The following is a 15,617-nucleotide window of genomic DNA, read 5'->3' as shown; positions in this document are numbered from 1 at the left end:
GCAATATGATAACTAAGGTAAAAATTAAGAAGATAAAAGGTAAATGAAAAATAAAAACAAGAATGATATGAATTCAACTGAAAATACAAAGTGAAACTTGAAATTGGAGTAAATACTTTAATTTATATACATGAAAAATAACTAAAAATAGCATCATGGTCCACTAATTTATTCATGTTCAACATGTAACGTGACTAACTACCACTAAAATAACCATGCCTACCAATTAAGTTACCCACTAAATTAACCATGAAAAGACATGAGAACCATGTCTTTATTCCCTAAAGTAAAGGCACAAACACATGTTTAACAAATGCATGCATTAGTGCTCATTAATGCATGCAACAACACTCATTGCATTAAAAGTAGTAGATTCCTAGTTGCTTTCTTAGAAACTCATACCTGCTAATAGGAAGTGGCTTAGTTAGAATGTTAGCGATTTGATTGTCAATTTTGAGTAAAGCATAACATCACCACTTTTCTGCACCTCCCTTAAAAAAAAAAAAAACAATTTAATGTTGAAACGTTTAGTCTTTCCTAGAAAGAGTGGATTGTGTGAAATGGATATTGAGGCCTGATTGCCCACAAACATTTCAATGTTTGTAACTTGGTCCATATGCAATCAAGCATAATTTTTCTCAACTATAAGGCTTGATTGATAGTTGATGTTGCAGCTATCAATTCAGCTTCTATAATTGATTTGTCACGATCTCCTTTCTTGGAACACTAAGAGAAAATGCTTGAGCCAATACAAACAATTCCTATAGGTACTCTTCATGTCATCTAAAAACCCTGCCCAGTTACTGTAGGAAAATCCAAGCAACTTAAAATTTTGACACTTGTTGAACTAGACACCATAACCGGTGGTTCCTTTGACATATTTGATCACCCCTTTTGCAAAATTTATGAGTTCTTTGCTTGCACAGTGCATGAAATGAGATAGAATACTAACAATATGTAAGACCTTTTTGCAGTGAGATACATCAGTCAATCAATTAAATTTAAATGCCCATGAGTATTATCAAATTTAATATCTTTGAATGTCTTAATACAGACAATGACGTTCGCAAGTATAATAGTAGTTGAATTAAACAAAATAAAACTCACGTAAGACTTTAAATATAAATCAGAATAATGAATTGAATAAAGGTAAATTCTATCTCAAAATATAAGACATTTTATTAATATTTCATCTTTGGATAAAATATTATCTTGTAATTGATTTCTTGATGTAGTAATCAAATATTGACAATAAGAACACGTTGAACAATAAATCTTCCTTTGGTCGATTTATTACTAACATGTAAAGCTAAATAATTCTCACATGTTTATTACGACAATTGCATATGTAATTTTGTTAAATATTAACCTTTCTTTAGACCGATCAATAGTAACATAATTTAAGTTGCATACACACAACATTTTATATTTTAAAACAAGATAATTTACACAACAGAAGTTACATGCAAGATTTATTTTGTACTTATTAGAAATACAATAATGTACCTGAATTCATCCATATTTTGAAATTTTTAAGTGTTTTTTTTTTCTCAAGGTGGGATATCAAAAAAGATAAGAATGTGTGTAATTTAGGACCATAACCTTAATATATAATTTGACTTAACATTTTATTATAATAAATAATAACATATAATTATTTTTATTATATATGTCACAATTTTGTATCTAGATATTCTGGTCCCTCATATCTAGGAGTCTGATACTTCGGCTTACATCTCTAAAAATGTCGAGGGCAATATTCTTTTCTTAGAAGCATGAATTGCATAATAGTGTCTCATTCATAAGTTTGGATATTGGAAACCCCAAGTGTCCTAACTCACGAGTTTGGATTCTGCTGTTTAGAGTCTTTCGGTCTATTAATATGTCATGTGGCCTTTACTACTAAAAATGTATAACATCTTGCTGCTATATTCTAGTATATAATTGTAGGGTTTGAATCCCAATCTCAAAAAATGCCACACCCCATCGTTTTTTTTTTCTTTTTTATGTCCTGCAATATATTATTTACAATCCAAACTACAAATTTTTTATTTAGTAATAGTTGTGAAAATGATTGATAAACCATGGCTTCAATTTCTATACTAGGTTTGGAACCATGAATTTGGATTCAAATTCACCCTAAATACTTGGAATTTTAGAAATTAATCATGAAAGCTAATATATATAAAATGAATTTCAATAAATCTGACGGTTTGCTGGCATTAGTAAATTTTGTATATACATAACAAAAATTATTAAAAACTTAAAAGTAAAAGTAACGAAACTAAAAGTTAAAAAACAAAATGAAATTAAAAACAAAAACTACCACAGAATGATTTTTTTTTAAACTTGGTTACTAAGTAACCTCTTTTCTTTTAGGGTAAATTTTATAGTTGGTCATCCAACTTTTTTAAAATTTTATTTTAGGCATAAAAAATAAAAAGTTAGCAATATGAGCACTGCCATTACATACTCTTTTTTTTCTTTTTCTTTTTATCATTTTAGTCACTCACCATTAATTTGTCATTACATATACTGTTTTAGTCACCCAATTTTAATAAATTTTCATTTTGGTCACTCATTTAAATTTTTAAAATTATTTTATTTTTTCAAACACTTACAAAGAATTGAGTTATTCATCAATAACTCAATTCGATGTACAAACTCAAGTTTTTCTTTATAACAAAAGTAATTCCATGTAAAATCTCATATTTTCCGTTTTACTAAAAAATTAAATTTAATTCTAAAAAGTAAAAATAACGATAAATTGATTTTCCCTGTAAAACATTCACACCCACAATACTATTAAACTAAAATTTAACTGCATCTCCTAAAATTTCAAAATAAGAAAATAAAGGAGGAATTTAAACAACTAAAAATATCCACTAAAGCTTAGATAGAATAATCTAATCGTTTTTATATCAGCTTAAATTCTAAAATAATTTGAGAAAATTAGGGAAAAAAAAAGAAAGAAAGGGAAAATTGGTAGCAATGTGAAATGGCAGGTAAAGACTCAGACCCAATAATAATGAAATGAGAAAGACAGATACCTGCAAAGAGCAGAATCTCCATATGGTTCTGGTTAGAATGTCGCAACCTATGAAAGCTATTTATGTCTGTCCCTAATTCTTTATGTATATAAGTTCTAAAAACAAATTCCTTATCAAATCCTTCCCCACATCTATTAAATATATACGTTCCCTCTTCTCAAACTCTTAATTTCTATCTACCCTTTTGAAGGGTTCGTTAGCAGCATATCGTATTCTTATCACAAGATTGAGACGACTGTCACATTCCTCCTTTTAATTTCGACTTTATTAGCATGTTTGTGATAAAATATATATACTATTATGTACAAATTTAAAGTAAAAATAAAATTTATTTTAAAAGATTTGTAAAATATAACTTAATTTTTCTTGTGTTAACATGATTGGAGTCTTAACATCTTGATAGTCGAGGTTTGAATCATTTGAATCATTCTAGATGCAAATATTTTACATTTTCTCTTTCAAAAAAATTTAATTTAACTTTGCCAATGATGCCTTGATTGTATTTTACAAGGTTAAGGCCCTATAATTTTCATAGTCTATATTTGAGCTCGTCATGCACAAATGACATATATGGATTTTCTCTAAAATTATTTTAGTTTAAGTTTAACAATGTATGGATATTTAAAATCTAGTTTTACATATATTTTTGTTTTCAATTTGTTATGCTTTATATTGGGTTAATTCTAGTTCAATTTTTTTTGGTATAATAAAGACAACATTAAGCGAAACTAATAAATAGGCTCATTCATCTTTGAACATCTGAAACAATTCTCTTAAACTAAGTCTCGCATGGTGGAAACTCACAAACTTGGATCTTAATAAATCTTGACACCGTAACCTTTTGCCATATGATCGACGACTACATTGTGAGTCCTTGAAAGATGTCGAAAACAAACCTTCCATCCTTGACACACGATTTGATGAATCCTGCGTAATTCCATTAACTGACCATCCTCTACAACTCCCTCTACAATCGTTTCTATCAAAAGAGTATTATCACTCTCAACTTCTAACTGACGAATCCCCTTCTTCCATGCTAAACGGAACCCCTCCAAAATAGCTCTTGTTTCAATCTTAAAAATTGCTTCCATACTTAACAACCATGAGAAATCCCAGAGCCAATTAACATTAGCATCTCTAAACACTCCTCCAATCCCAACATAAGTTCTATTCGGCGAAACAACTCCATCCGTATTAAGTTTAATCTAATTCTATCTTATTAGACACGTAATAGTTATAAATATGTATTTATAATTGTTTGTACTTATAAACAAATTTAAAAAAAAACCTTCAACTGTAATTACAAAACATATTTGAAAACACAAAAATACTTTATTAATATTAGAATGTTCCAAACACTACGAGCTAGATTAAGCTTTAGGCAGAATTTTTTAAACACAAACTACGAACGAAAGATTAATTACAATAAAAAAGCAAAAAGAATATCAAATTGTTGTAAAAAAAAAAATTACGATGGCTTTTCAATGCCATTCAACCTTATAGCAATTATTACAAGATTTGACTTTCCTTGGAAACTTCTTTTTAATCTATAAATACCTTCCCTCAATACTAAATCAAAACAACCTTAAAAATATTAAATAAAAAATTTACATAAATTCAAATTTCATATATTGGAGGTATGTTATTATTCAATAATTCTTTTCCATATTATTTTTATTTTAAAATATTTATAAATAGTCCGAAAGTAATTTTAAGTAATTATAAGAAAATATTTTGGTTGATACAAATTACTAACAAGTAAAAGAGGACGTTAGAGAGGAATGTTGCTGTGTAAGGTTTTTTCAGAGGAGCCAATCTTTGGTTTTCGTGCACTCAAGCTTATATAGAAAGGGTCACCTTTTATCTTGTAGTGCCACGTAGCCAACAATAAAGTGTCATACATGATTGTACGTGTAAGCTAAATGATAGGGCTGTTACAAGTCAGTTGTCGCCATAGAGTGTATTGTATGGTCTTATTTTAACATTATTGTCCTTGAGGTTGTACGAGGTTATTATGCGTTGGTGGTTCTCACGAGGAGTGTGTATTGGATTGTCTCTAGGCTGACTCAAATAAGATTCATGGAAGGTTGCTTGCGGACCACTCCACACGGATGATTGGTACAAGCATTTTCTCTCAAAAAGTTGCATGCAAACCACACCTAATAGAGAGTCATTTGTAAACTGCCCAATAACTTGTCACGTGTCGTATTGAGATAAGGTAAAACAATTGCCCTTTTGATCGGGAAGTAAATTATAAAGTGGCTTGCCTTGAGATATTCCAAATAATTAGTCATTGCAAAGAGTTATCAGGGCAAGTTGTATCACAGAGGGATTAGTAAGTGAAGAGTTCCGTTGCTTACGTGTGATAAAGATGCTTTAAGGAGAAAGGAAATGCATCGAATATTCTAGAAGGAATTAATAGTGGAGTGTTACAGTTTTATTGGGAAACGACAACAAATGATGATGCAAGCTTCATATCCCTCTTGTGAGGTATGTGTCCAATTAGAGTTAGTCCGTGAATCATTACAATTGTTAGCTCCAAAATACATAGTTTCTGGAGAGGCCTTTAAATACCCTAAGTTAAGTTCAAAGACTTTGGGTTCTATTTTCATTATAAAAAACACATAGTTTGTATTGACGTTACATTGATGATCAATTTATAATAATACGTGACAGCCTTTCAATATGACACATGACAGATATAAATTAAAATATTTTTAAAAAATATAAATTAATTTTAAAAGGTATATATTTTTTTAAACAAGTTCAGATACCAACTAGGTACTTTTTAGATAAATTCAAGTACCAACTAAATACTTTTAGACAAGTTCAACGGACAAACTTTATGTTAACCTTTAAAAAATTAAAGTTGTTAACAAATTGAGAAAATATGTGCGATGAAACACAAGTCTAAATATCAACCAGTTAAAAAAAATATTTTAAGTGCCAACTAAATATTTTTGAACAAATTCTTAAATAAACTAGATATTAACCTTCTAAAAAATCTTAAAAAACATTTGTTTTATGAGGAGGTATAAAGTAAATGATACAATCTTGACTTAAGGGTGCAAAAAGCCCTCAAAGTTTTTCAAAAAAAGCAATTAAATCCTTAGCTTTTTTTTTTTTGCATTCGTTTGGATACTTGAACATTCAAAATTCATCAAAAAGACCCTCAAACCTTTTAAAAAAAAAAAGCAATTAAGCCCCTACTTTTTTTGTACTCAATTGAGTACTTGAACTTTCAAAATACATCAAAAAGATCCTCAAATTTTTTCAAAAAGTAATTAAGCCCTTGCTTTTATTAAAAATTAGAAAAAATTATAATCAATAAAAGCTATAAATATTATTAAATTTTAATAAAAATTTAACTATTAAAAATTTATTATAAATTAGAAAAAAATATAAAACATATAGAAATATAAAAAGTATAAAATTTTATTAAGTCGTAAGAAAATTATATAAAATATAAAAAATATAAATTTTGTAAATTTTTTTAAAAATTATCGTACCAAAAGAAACTGCTGTACATAAACGTGGTCTTTACATTAATAAAAGCCAAATTTAAGAGTTGATCCAACATCAACGCATCACATCATATTTTCTTTGTTCATAGTCAATCAATCTTAATGAACTATGAAAAGTCAAAAAAGCACTAGGCTTAGCTAAGCAAAGAAAAGAAAAAGAAACTCACCAATTCCCGATTTCGGCTCTAAAAAGAAATTGGAGGATTGTTTTTCAGTTCTATTCCCTTTTTTCATTTTAAGGATCAATTTTGAATGAAGATAATCTTAGACACACGAGGATCCCATTATATGGCATAGTATGAAGCTTTCCCTCAAAAAAAGTAAACGACCTATTCTTATTTATTTGTTTCAGATTTTCATTATCAAAATTAATATTATTCTGAAGTAATTTCAATTATTTTAATAAAAGACATAATTAACATTATTAAACGTAGATGGTTTGAGTTGGACTTGAAGTAACCTTGTCGAGTAACAAATACACGACATACGTGACCACCACCACCTAACAACTCAAATTATCAAAGAAAAAAAAGTTTATTTAGTTGTCTGTTTATTTACTAATTATATTTTAATATTTATTTTGACTTTTTTTTCATTAAAGAGAAGTTTAATATTATCCGCCTATTACCTAGTTAAACTAAAAAAAAAAAAAATCCTATAGATCTCTCCCATTTTTATTAAGATTGGAAATAATTCAAGCATATACTCAAAGATATCGTGGTCCTTCCAAACCTTGACTTTTCCTTGTACTTTTCTTTTTCTTTGTCCCTCACTGGTGAACTTCAATCTCTTGGGATTATCGCTTTATGTAATGTTTAAGCTTCATTAATTTGTTTCCTTGTTCTAAATTTCCTTCAAGCTCATCTCCTCGCTACCAGGCGATGAACCCAATGATATTTAACAGGGAAAAGAAGTAACTACATTCTTTTTAATGTTCTATTATAGAGATTGATGAAACCTGGAAAAAAGTACTTGAAGAATTTGGATAAAAAGCTTCTAATTTCTATCCTAAATTGACATTTCTTCCATTTTCTTGTAGTTTTATTTATTTTTTCTTATGGACTTTGGTTTCTTTAAGAGTTATAATGGATGATATGAGCCCAAAGTCAAGCTCTGGGAGATTTCGAAAATGGTTCAAAAGGAAGCACAAGAACAAGCAGAAGCACAAGGAACCTGATCCTTACAACTACCTGGATGGACTTTCAGGTTTTTAAGTAATTTCTATTTACTCATCATTAGTTTTGGGAGTTTCCTATTGGATTCGAGTTTCAATTGCCATGTTTTTCTTGCAGATGGAGAAGATGAAGGTGATTATATCATGGAAGATGTTTACATTAGTTCGTTTGAAATGGATCCATGCACTTCGACCAATGAGTTAAGGTGAGTTTTACAGGCTTAATGTAGTTAAGGGGAAAAAAAAAAAAGAGAGAGTTGAAGATCAATTAGCTAACCTTTTCCTTCGTGTTTCAGAATTTTTGTGGGAACTTGGAATGTTGCTGGAAGATCTCCTGTAGGAAGTTTAGCTGTTGATTTAGAAGAGTGGTTGAAACCCCAGGATGCTGCTGATATCTATGTTCTCGGGTATGAAATAAGTCAGAAATATTAAGAATCATGTAATGCTATAGCCTATTCATAATCAAAAGAAAGAGTTAATTCACTAAGTTGACATAGAAAATTGCTGACCTTCAGATTTCAAGAGATCGTACCATTGAAAACTCGAACCGTGATCGGAGCGGAAGATCCGACTGAAGCAACAAATTGGAATTTGTTAATAGGAAAAACACTAAATGAAAACTTTGGTTGCCCTTGGTTGACTCCCATGTTGAATCCGGTCTCAAGTGACAACTACCAGTATGTCAAAGTTCCTGACTGTGAAAGAAGAGCAAGTTTCAGTGGCGTAATTGATAGCACACTGATGAGAGGGAGGTGGATAACTCAGTACCATCAGCAACTAGTTCTTGGTGGCAGCAAATACAAGCTAATGGCAAGCAAGAAAATGGTTGGAGTTTTTATAAGTGTATGGATGAAGAAGGAATTGCTGAAGAAATACTGTGTTTCAAATGTGAAAGTTAGTTCAGTGGCCTGTGGAATCATGGGCTATTTGGGAAACAAAGGTTCAGTGTCTGTTAGTATGTCAATTGAAGGTACCAGCTTTTGCTTCATTGCTGCTCACTTGGCTTCAGGTGAGAAGAACGGTGATGAAGGTCGAAGGAACCGTCAAGTTTCCGAGATTTTTAAGCGAACTTCTTTTCCTCTATCAGCCAAAGATGATGACAATCGACATCCTCTCACCATCTTAGGACATGAGTAAGTACTTCAACAAGGCAAACAAAAATATAACAAAAAATATAAGGATGACTGAGACTTGGCCCTAATAGATACCTGTGTGAACCAAAATTTTCAACATATTAATCATCCCCTAAAAATGCTAATGAGTTTTCTTCACTTCTTTCACAAAAAGAACAAGAGATATTGACCTATGGAGGAGAAAATTTTTATACAGTAGGAATTAGTAATCTAAATCTTCTAGCGCTCATTAGTTATAAGTTCTTTATATATTTAGGGAATCATATTCCTAAACCATGTCTGAATGTATGTATTGGACACAGATGTTGGATGAATACTTTAGGGAAAAAATGAAGAGTCCAGTTCAGGTAACATAGCTCAAAACTATTCTGCATTCCAACAAAGGATCATTATTCATCACAACAATGAATAATGCTAACCTTTAATATCATTATGGATAGCAATAATCCTAACTTTTACATAATCTGATAACCTTTCAGTCTTAAGAAAATTTCCATTTGTATGTAGTTAATTGGTCCTACACCTAACATATTCTAAAATTTCAAGACTTCAATGGTTTGTTTCATACAATTTCTTTGTCTAGTTTCAACAAGGTTTTTAAGGTACACTTTGGCTCAAAATGCAAAACAGTTACATAAAGGTGATTATGTAAACTTTATGCAGATTAGTTAAATGAAAACTCCTAATTCAATTATCATAATTCTTGTGGAGACAGTCAGATATTCTGGTTCGGAGATCTCAACTATAGGCTAGACTTGGAAGACAATTTAGCTAGGGATCTGATAAAGAAGCAAGACTGGAAAGCACTGCAGGGTTTCGATCAGCTTCGAAAGGAACAAGAAGATGGAGGAGTGTTTGAAGGTTGGAGAGAAGGGAACATCAAATTTGCACCAACATACAAGTATTCTTCATCAAATTGCAATCGTTACTCGGGTGGCCTTCCCAACAGATCAGGAGAGAAACAAAGGACTCCAGCATGGTATATGTTTTGCAATCAACTACCTGTTACAGAATTGATTTCTTATCACTACTACAATAGACAATCAGGCACATCGTCACCATATATAAACTATTTCCAAGTTTTTTCATATAAGTCCGAATATGTCGAAAGAATGCCTGCTAGACATAGGTGCTAGACATGAATGGTTAAGAAAAATGAAGAGTTCTTGTAACATAATATATAAGACCTGGATTTATGATAAGCTTACTAGCATGATCGATGTATGTGTCTGGTCGCAGGTGTGATAGAATTCTGTGGTATGGAAAAGGAGTGAAACTTTTATCTTACTTTCGCAGTGAAAGTAAGTTTTCTGATCATCGGCCTGTCTCTGCTCAATTCTCAACACAGATAGAAGTCATGAAATCCACCAATTCAAGATTTCTAGACAAGGAAACCAATTTTCATAATATTATGCCTCCAGAACAGATTGTAAGTTCTCCTCATTCTTACCATAGAATGACATTCTATGTCTTCCTACATAGTAACACTAATGCATGCATACTTCAGTAAGTTTTGAATTAAGTTTGGCAAATCTGCATATAACATCATGCATGATAGATAGTGTTTTCATTGCAGGGACCAAGCATAAACAAAGAAGAAGGCAAACCTACATTACTATCTTTGATTGTAAAGGATACAGAATCATCTTCAACACATATGCAAGTAGATACAAATTATTAAAGCAGATTCGGCAGGCCTACAGCTAAATTGTTTAACTATAGGTCGGCTTTGAGGAGGCATCATTATTTCTTAATCTTCTTTCATCTCTTACTTTTTGTCAGACATGGTTATATGAATTGGCTATGAGTTGGATGTAGAGATGTAACCTAGTGCTTATAATACTATAAATGCAAAGAGAAGTTCCTAATGAATTGATAATTGAATAAGAACTGCGACACATCAAACCTCTTATTCAGTAAAATGAGAGATTTTTGAAAGAGAATATTAAAGGTTCGAACATTGCAATCATTCTCAGATTTTGTCAATAAGTAGCTGAAATAGTTATATATGAAATTTTGTCATGTAAAAATGAGTTCAAAAATGGCATAATCTTTCGCACCTTGTGCACTAACGAATAGCAGATACTATGCCTTCATCCCTTATCTTGACTTTATCATAAATGTTTAGTCCAAAAGTTGGTGTGCAAGTAAAATTCAGAAATATCAACACCATGGTTGCAATGTTGGCATGTCAAAGACTTACAACAGATCAATTTGCATCATTTGCTTGAAGAATTCCACCCAATTTCTCCACATTAACTGATTGACAACTGGGACATATACACCTCTTCTGCAACTCTTCACTGAAGGAAGCACACGTCGTGTTCAGTTCAGAAGTCTGCTTGTTTCCAGTCAAGGAGGTATTTGCAAGTAATAGTTTTCATCCACAGAAGATGTTAATGAAAAAGATTATAAAAGCCAGCATAACTATTCAAATATACTTCGCCTAACCTTGCTTGTATTTAGATTTATAAAATCTATATTTCCAGCATTGGAAAGATCCAAAGATGAATATTCTACTTGACTCTTAAGCCTATGCCAATGTAAAAAATAAATAAAAGATTTCAACTTCTAAAAGTTACCAGTTTCAAGAATTTCTTTTTCTTTCCAGTCATTTTCCTGATAATGAAACAGAGAATTAATTAGTAAGGAAAGCAGTATAGTTTGCTGACATCTGAAGCACTAACTCAATCTGTCTTTCATGTTCAAAAAAAAAAAAAAAAATCCTATCTGTGTTTAGATGCGTTAGTCACACGTAGAGAAATGCTAATATATGATTTATTGCAAAACATGCACATGTCATTTTCACTTTCACATCATACTTCTATAGTATCAGGACTTAACGTTTAGTTGATGACACTTCAATATGTAGTTCCATATTCAAATTTGATTAGGATATCTTGTCAAGTTCTCTAAAGCTTTTGCTTCTCGCGTTATGACATCCATCAGATACACCTTCCTTTCAATGTCAATCAATTCCAGCTGAAGCTGCATGGTTTTCAGACCATACTTTTTAGTAAAACTTTGGCAGATACCTTTAACTAAGATTCCCATAATTTCAGCAACTAAGTTAAAAGCATCTAAATTTTTAACAGTGCATCTTATTACTGATATTTCTAGTTCGCCAAAGACTAGTTACCTGCTTTTGGATATTCTGTTCAGCAAGGTATTCTTCCTCCTCATTAGCTATTTGAGAAACAACATGGGTAAACTGATCCTTAAAATTTATTGAAGCAATTTCAGTGGCCTCCTTTACCAATTTATGATCCTCTTCTGGGGAAAAGGAAACTAAAGGAAAAAAGAAAACGTTTACTCAATCTTTTCTACCATGGAAAGAAGACAGGGAGAAAAATAAAGAGGTCAGAAGCTGGAGAAACCAGTTAAAATTTGAGACACGCTACTTGTTTTGTAGCAATCCCGCTATGAACATGTAGTTTTACGTTCATATGACAATTTTACATCTAAAACACAGCCACTCTATTGTTGGTGAATTGCCAAGATAACCAATCCATATAAGGAACTTATAGTTTGACACAGCTTTCACAAAATTTTGCTTAAGCTTAACTGCCTTAAAGAAGCCAGGGGTATCTTTGATATACTACTAATATAAAACAAGATTTTGGGTATTGACTTGAAATAGGTTATGCAATAAGAAGCATAGAGTTATAGTTTTGTAAAATAAACATAAAAGCTTATCATTATAAAGGGAAAATCAACCTGTTCAAATTAACGCCACATGGTCATGAACTGATATGATTTATATTTTACTAAATGTAGGTAAAACAAATCTGATGCCCTTAATAAGATCTATGTAGATGGGAAAAAATGATAAAGGAAAACCTTTTAAGATAGTCTGGAAAACAAGGGAGAGGAAAAAACATGAATTTAAAGGCTATAACCTGTTGCATTGCCAATAATATTCTTGTTCTCAGAACCAGAAGCTATTGTCTCTTGGAATTTCCTGAGTAACAAGTATTTAGCATCTCATAAATAAATCATCTTTAAGGAGTAAGAAAGCAATCAAATATCCTTAAATATCGGTATAAAGAATGAACAATTTATAATAACAATACTCTAAATCCCCCAGCTAAAATTTATGTTATTAGGCTCTCCCCATCCTTGTTTTAGCGCTCCATTGGTCTCTTTTCCATACCAGATGAAAAGGTAAACCTATTTCATGAGCATATTGGCATTTTCAACTACAACTACATACTAGTCCGTGGTAAGAAATAAATACAGTCATAATTACTGATGATCTATTCATGGAATAGCTCGATCATAGCTACAGCATATCTATGAAGAGAAGAATATAATCATAAGCTTATGAAAGGATTCAGATGATTTATACAGAACCTTATCTTAGTATTGAACTCAAGCATCTGGCAAATAAACTCATCTCTGCAAAGAATTGACAAGAAACAGGATCAGCAATTCTTCTTCTTTCAGAAGCTAAAAAAACTAAAAAAAGATGATCTCTTTACCTTGATGTTGCTTCTTTATTCTTCAAATAATCCATGCAAAATTTATAAATAAAATTATTTATTTAATTAAGTATAGAAACAATATATTTATTTATTTATTTCAGATATAACAAATCAAAATAATAGTGTCGATTTAGTACCTTAAGCTCCTCAATTTCAGATCCAACTTTGGATACTTCATCTTGAATCAAAGCAATCCTGGCCTGCTAGTAATTTGAAAAATAAAAAAGGGAAGTTTTAAAATAGATAAAAGTTAAAAAATAAAGCGACAAAAAAGAACCTCTAGGGCTTGAATCGAAGCTTCGTTCAAAGCTAATTCAACTTCGAAGCCTTTAAGCTCTTGCTCAGTTGTTTCTTTCAAACGTTTCGCTTCTTCAAGCTCAGAGTTAGCTGCTTCAAGCTCTGATCGGAGCTCTTGGATTTGCTTCTTCAAGCCAACGACTCTTCTCTCTATACGTGTCAAATTCCGAACATATCAAGTGAAAAACCGTCTACTTTGAAAAGAAAATATAAGAGTGAAAAAAAGCTTCGATTCGACCGGAAATTTCAATTCTGTTCTCATTTCATTTCCAGCAATTTTCTCACGAAACAAACAGAAACATATAAGATAAATGGAAAGAAAACGATTACCTCCTTGAGATTTCTCAGAAGCGAAATCTCGGATTAGAGAGAGAAGATTTTTCGGTGGATCAATTCCCGCCATTTTTGCTAATTTGAAGGGATGAAGAGATTTTTGAAACTGAAAAGCTTTTATATAGCAATGAAGTTTATTTTAAAAAAATAATAATATTAATCTACTTGAGACTGTAACCTTGGGCCTATATTAGTAAAACGCTTAGCTCAATATGTAGAAAGGTCATCCATATTAGGCCGAAGCCCAAAATCAATGCAAAATTTAATATTTGTACAATAAATTTATGGGAACTATTTAAAAACCCAGAAATCTAACCATGTTGAGTGTTGCGGAAGGGTAACTTAGAGAAATCGAAATTAGATGTGGTGTAGCTCTAAAAAGGGCCTTTTAGGGTTTCAATCAGGTGCAACAATTGTGCATGATGGACAATGTAGTTGAAGGGCAGCCACATAGGTAGTTGATAGGGATGTGCTACGTGGTGCCACTTAACGCTTCAAATTCCCTGTAGATAAAAAAGACTTATGCCATTTGGAGACACATCACGAGTCCCTTTAGTGAATGAGTTAGAGAAAAGAGAAGTTCCTTACAACTAAATCTCACTCTTAAGATAAAATTTTCAAATATGCTTATTGGAGTCAAGTTGACTTGATCGTTGGAGTATGCTTTAGAAAAAGATGTTCTGATGTAAACTAACTAGTGTTTATTCATGTAAGATCATCTTGGAGGAATCCACAAAGGCCAAGTTCCTTGCTCAGTAATGTGCCTCACCCCAAGACATTTTAGAGAAGTCTACAGAGACCTAAGCTCTCTACTTGATAATGTGCCTCCTAAGACATTTTAAAGGAGACCACATAGATCGAAGCTCCTTATCCAGTCGTGTTCTTTATCCCAATATGTCTTAGAGTCATATGCCTCATCCCAAGATGACCTAGAGGAGTCAATGACGGCCCAAGCTCAGCTCCTGGTAATGTGCCTTATTCTAAAGGGAGTCTATGGAGGTCGAAGCTCCCTGCTTGATCATTCACCTCCTACCATTCCAACTTAGAGGAGTTAACTATGGCTTAAGCTCTTGTCATGCCATGTGCTTCTTCTAAAGGTGATCTAAAGGAGAGTGAAAATTAATTTTTTTTTTAAAAAATTGACAATTGTGTTATTTATAGCAATAAACCCTAGATCGAATCAGTACATGTGTAACACCACTCAACCCATTTCAGAATACAGATGTGTACTGATGCTACCAAAGCATGTACAAGTAAGAAATCTTAGATTTATTTAAGAATTGATAGTTTAAAATATTTTTATAAAATAATTAAAATATGTTTTAGACAAGATTTAAAGTTTTAAAAACAATTTAAAATCATTTAGAATTGATTCAGAGTGGATGGAGGTGACCAGAACTCAAAACGAGCTTTAGAAGGTCAAAGCTACTTAAAATAGTATAGTGCTAAAATATAATGCATGATGTAGCGACGTGGAACATTGGACATCATGACGTGATTGACTGATTTAATGAGGTCGCAACGTGAGAAAAGAGAAATTGTGACGTTGGGCACCGAGGTCATGACGTTGCAACTTCATGGTCGCGGCGTGACACACTGAGTTCACCCAAAACACTTAAAAA

General features: G+C 31.6%; 2 protein-coding genes and 1 long non-coding RNA gene across 5 annotated transcripts; 1 reads left to right on the top strand and 2 right to left on the bottom strand.

Moving 5' to 3' along the window:
- The first annotated feature begins 7,206 nt into the window (after positions 1–7,206).
- On the top strand, positions 7,207–10,771 carry LOC108471564 (type IV inositol polyphosphate 5-phosphatase 6-like). 3 transcript variants are annotated; one of them, XM_053031358.1, is made up of 8 exons: positions 7,207–7,487; positions 7,653–7,780; positions 7,867–7,954; positions 8,045–8,155; positions 8,264–8,881; positions 9,597–9,860; positions 10,121–10,310; positions 10,458–10,771. In XM_053031358.1, the coding sequence occupies exons 1-8, from the start codon at positions 7,456–7,458 to the stop codon at positions 10,560–10,562; spliced, it is 1,536 nt and encodes a 511-aa protein (XP_052887318.1). In that variant the 5' UTR covers positions 7,207–7,455; the 3' UTR covers positions 10,563–10,771. The 3 variants fall into 3 exon arrangements, with proteins under 3 accessions (XP_052887318.1, XP_052887319.1, XP_017628664.1); XM_053031359.1 differs by having other exon boundaries at positions 10,444–10,771; XM_017773175.2 differs by lacking the exon at positions 7,207–7,487 and having other exon boundaries at positions 7,654–7,788.
- On the bottom strand, positions 9,421–10,409 carry LOC128295634 (uncharacterized). Its single transcript, XR_008286190.1, has 2 exons — positions 10,090–10,409; positions 9,421–9,883 (listed from the first exon to the last, which is right to left on the bottom strand). It is a non-coding gene; the product is annotated as an uncharacterized LOC128295634 (long non-coding RNA).
- LOC108471584 (uncharacterized) lies at positions 10,492–14,125 on the bottom strand. The gene is made up of 8 exons (XM_053031360.1): positions 13,993–14,125; positions 13,643–13,812; positions 13,503–13,565; positions 13,363–13,382; positions 13,235–13,279; positions 12,781–12,842; positions 12,021–12,169; positions 10,492–11,869 (listed from the first exon to the last, which is right to left on the bottom strand). Exons 1-8 carry the CDS (start codon positions 14,063–14,065, stop codon positions 11,762–11,764), a joined length of 690 nt encoding a protein of 229 aa, XP_052887320.1. The 5' UTR covers positions 14,066–14,125; the 3' UTR covers positions 10,492–11,761.
- Between the last annotated feature and the right edge of the window lie 1,492 nt (positions 14,126–15,617).

This window comes from Gossypium arboreum, chromosome 7 (assembly GCF_025698485.1).
Source record: "Gossypium arboreum isolate Shixiya-1 chromosome 7, ASM2569848v2, whole genome shotgun sequence".
Taxonomy (NCBI): Eukaryota; Viridiplantae; Streptophyta; class Magnoliopsida; order Malvales; family Malvaceae; genus Gossypium; species Gossypium arboreum.
This window is presented reverse-complemented; position numbering and strand designations above follow the sequence as displayed.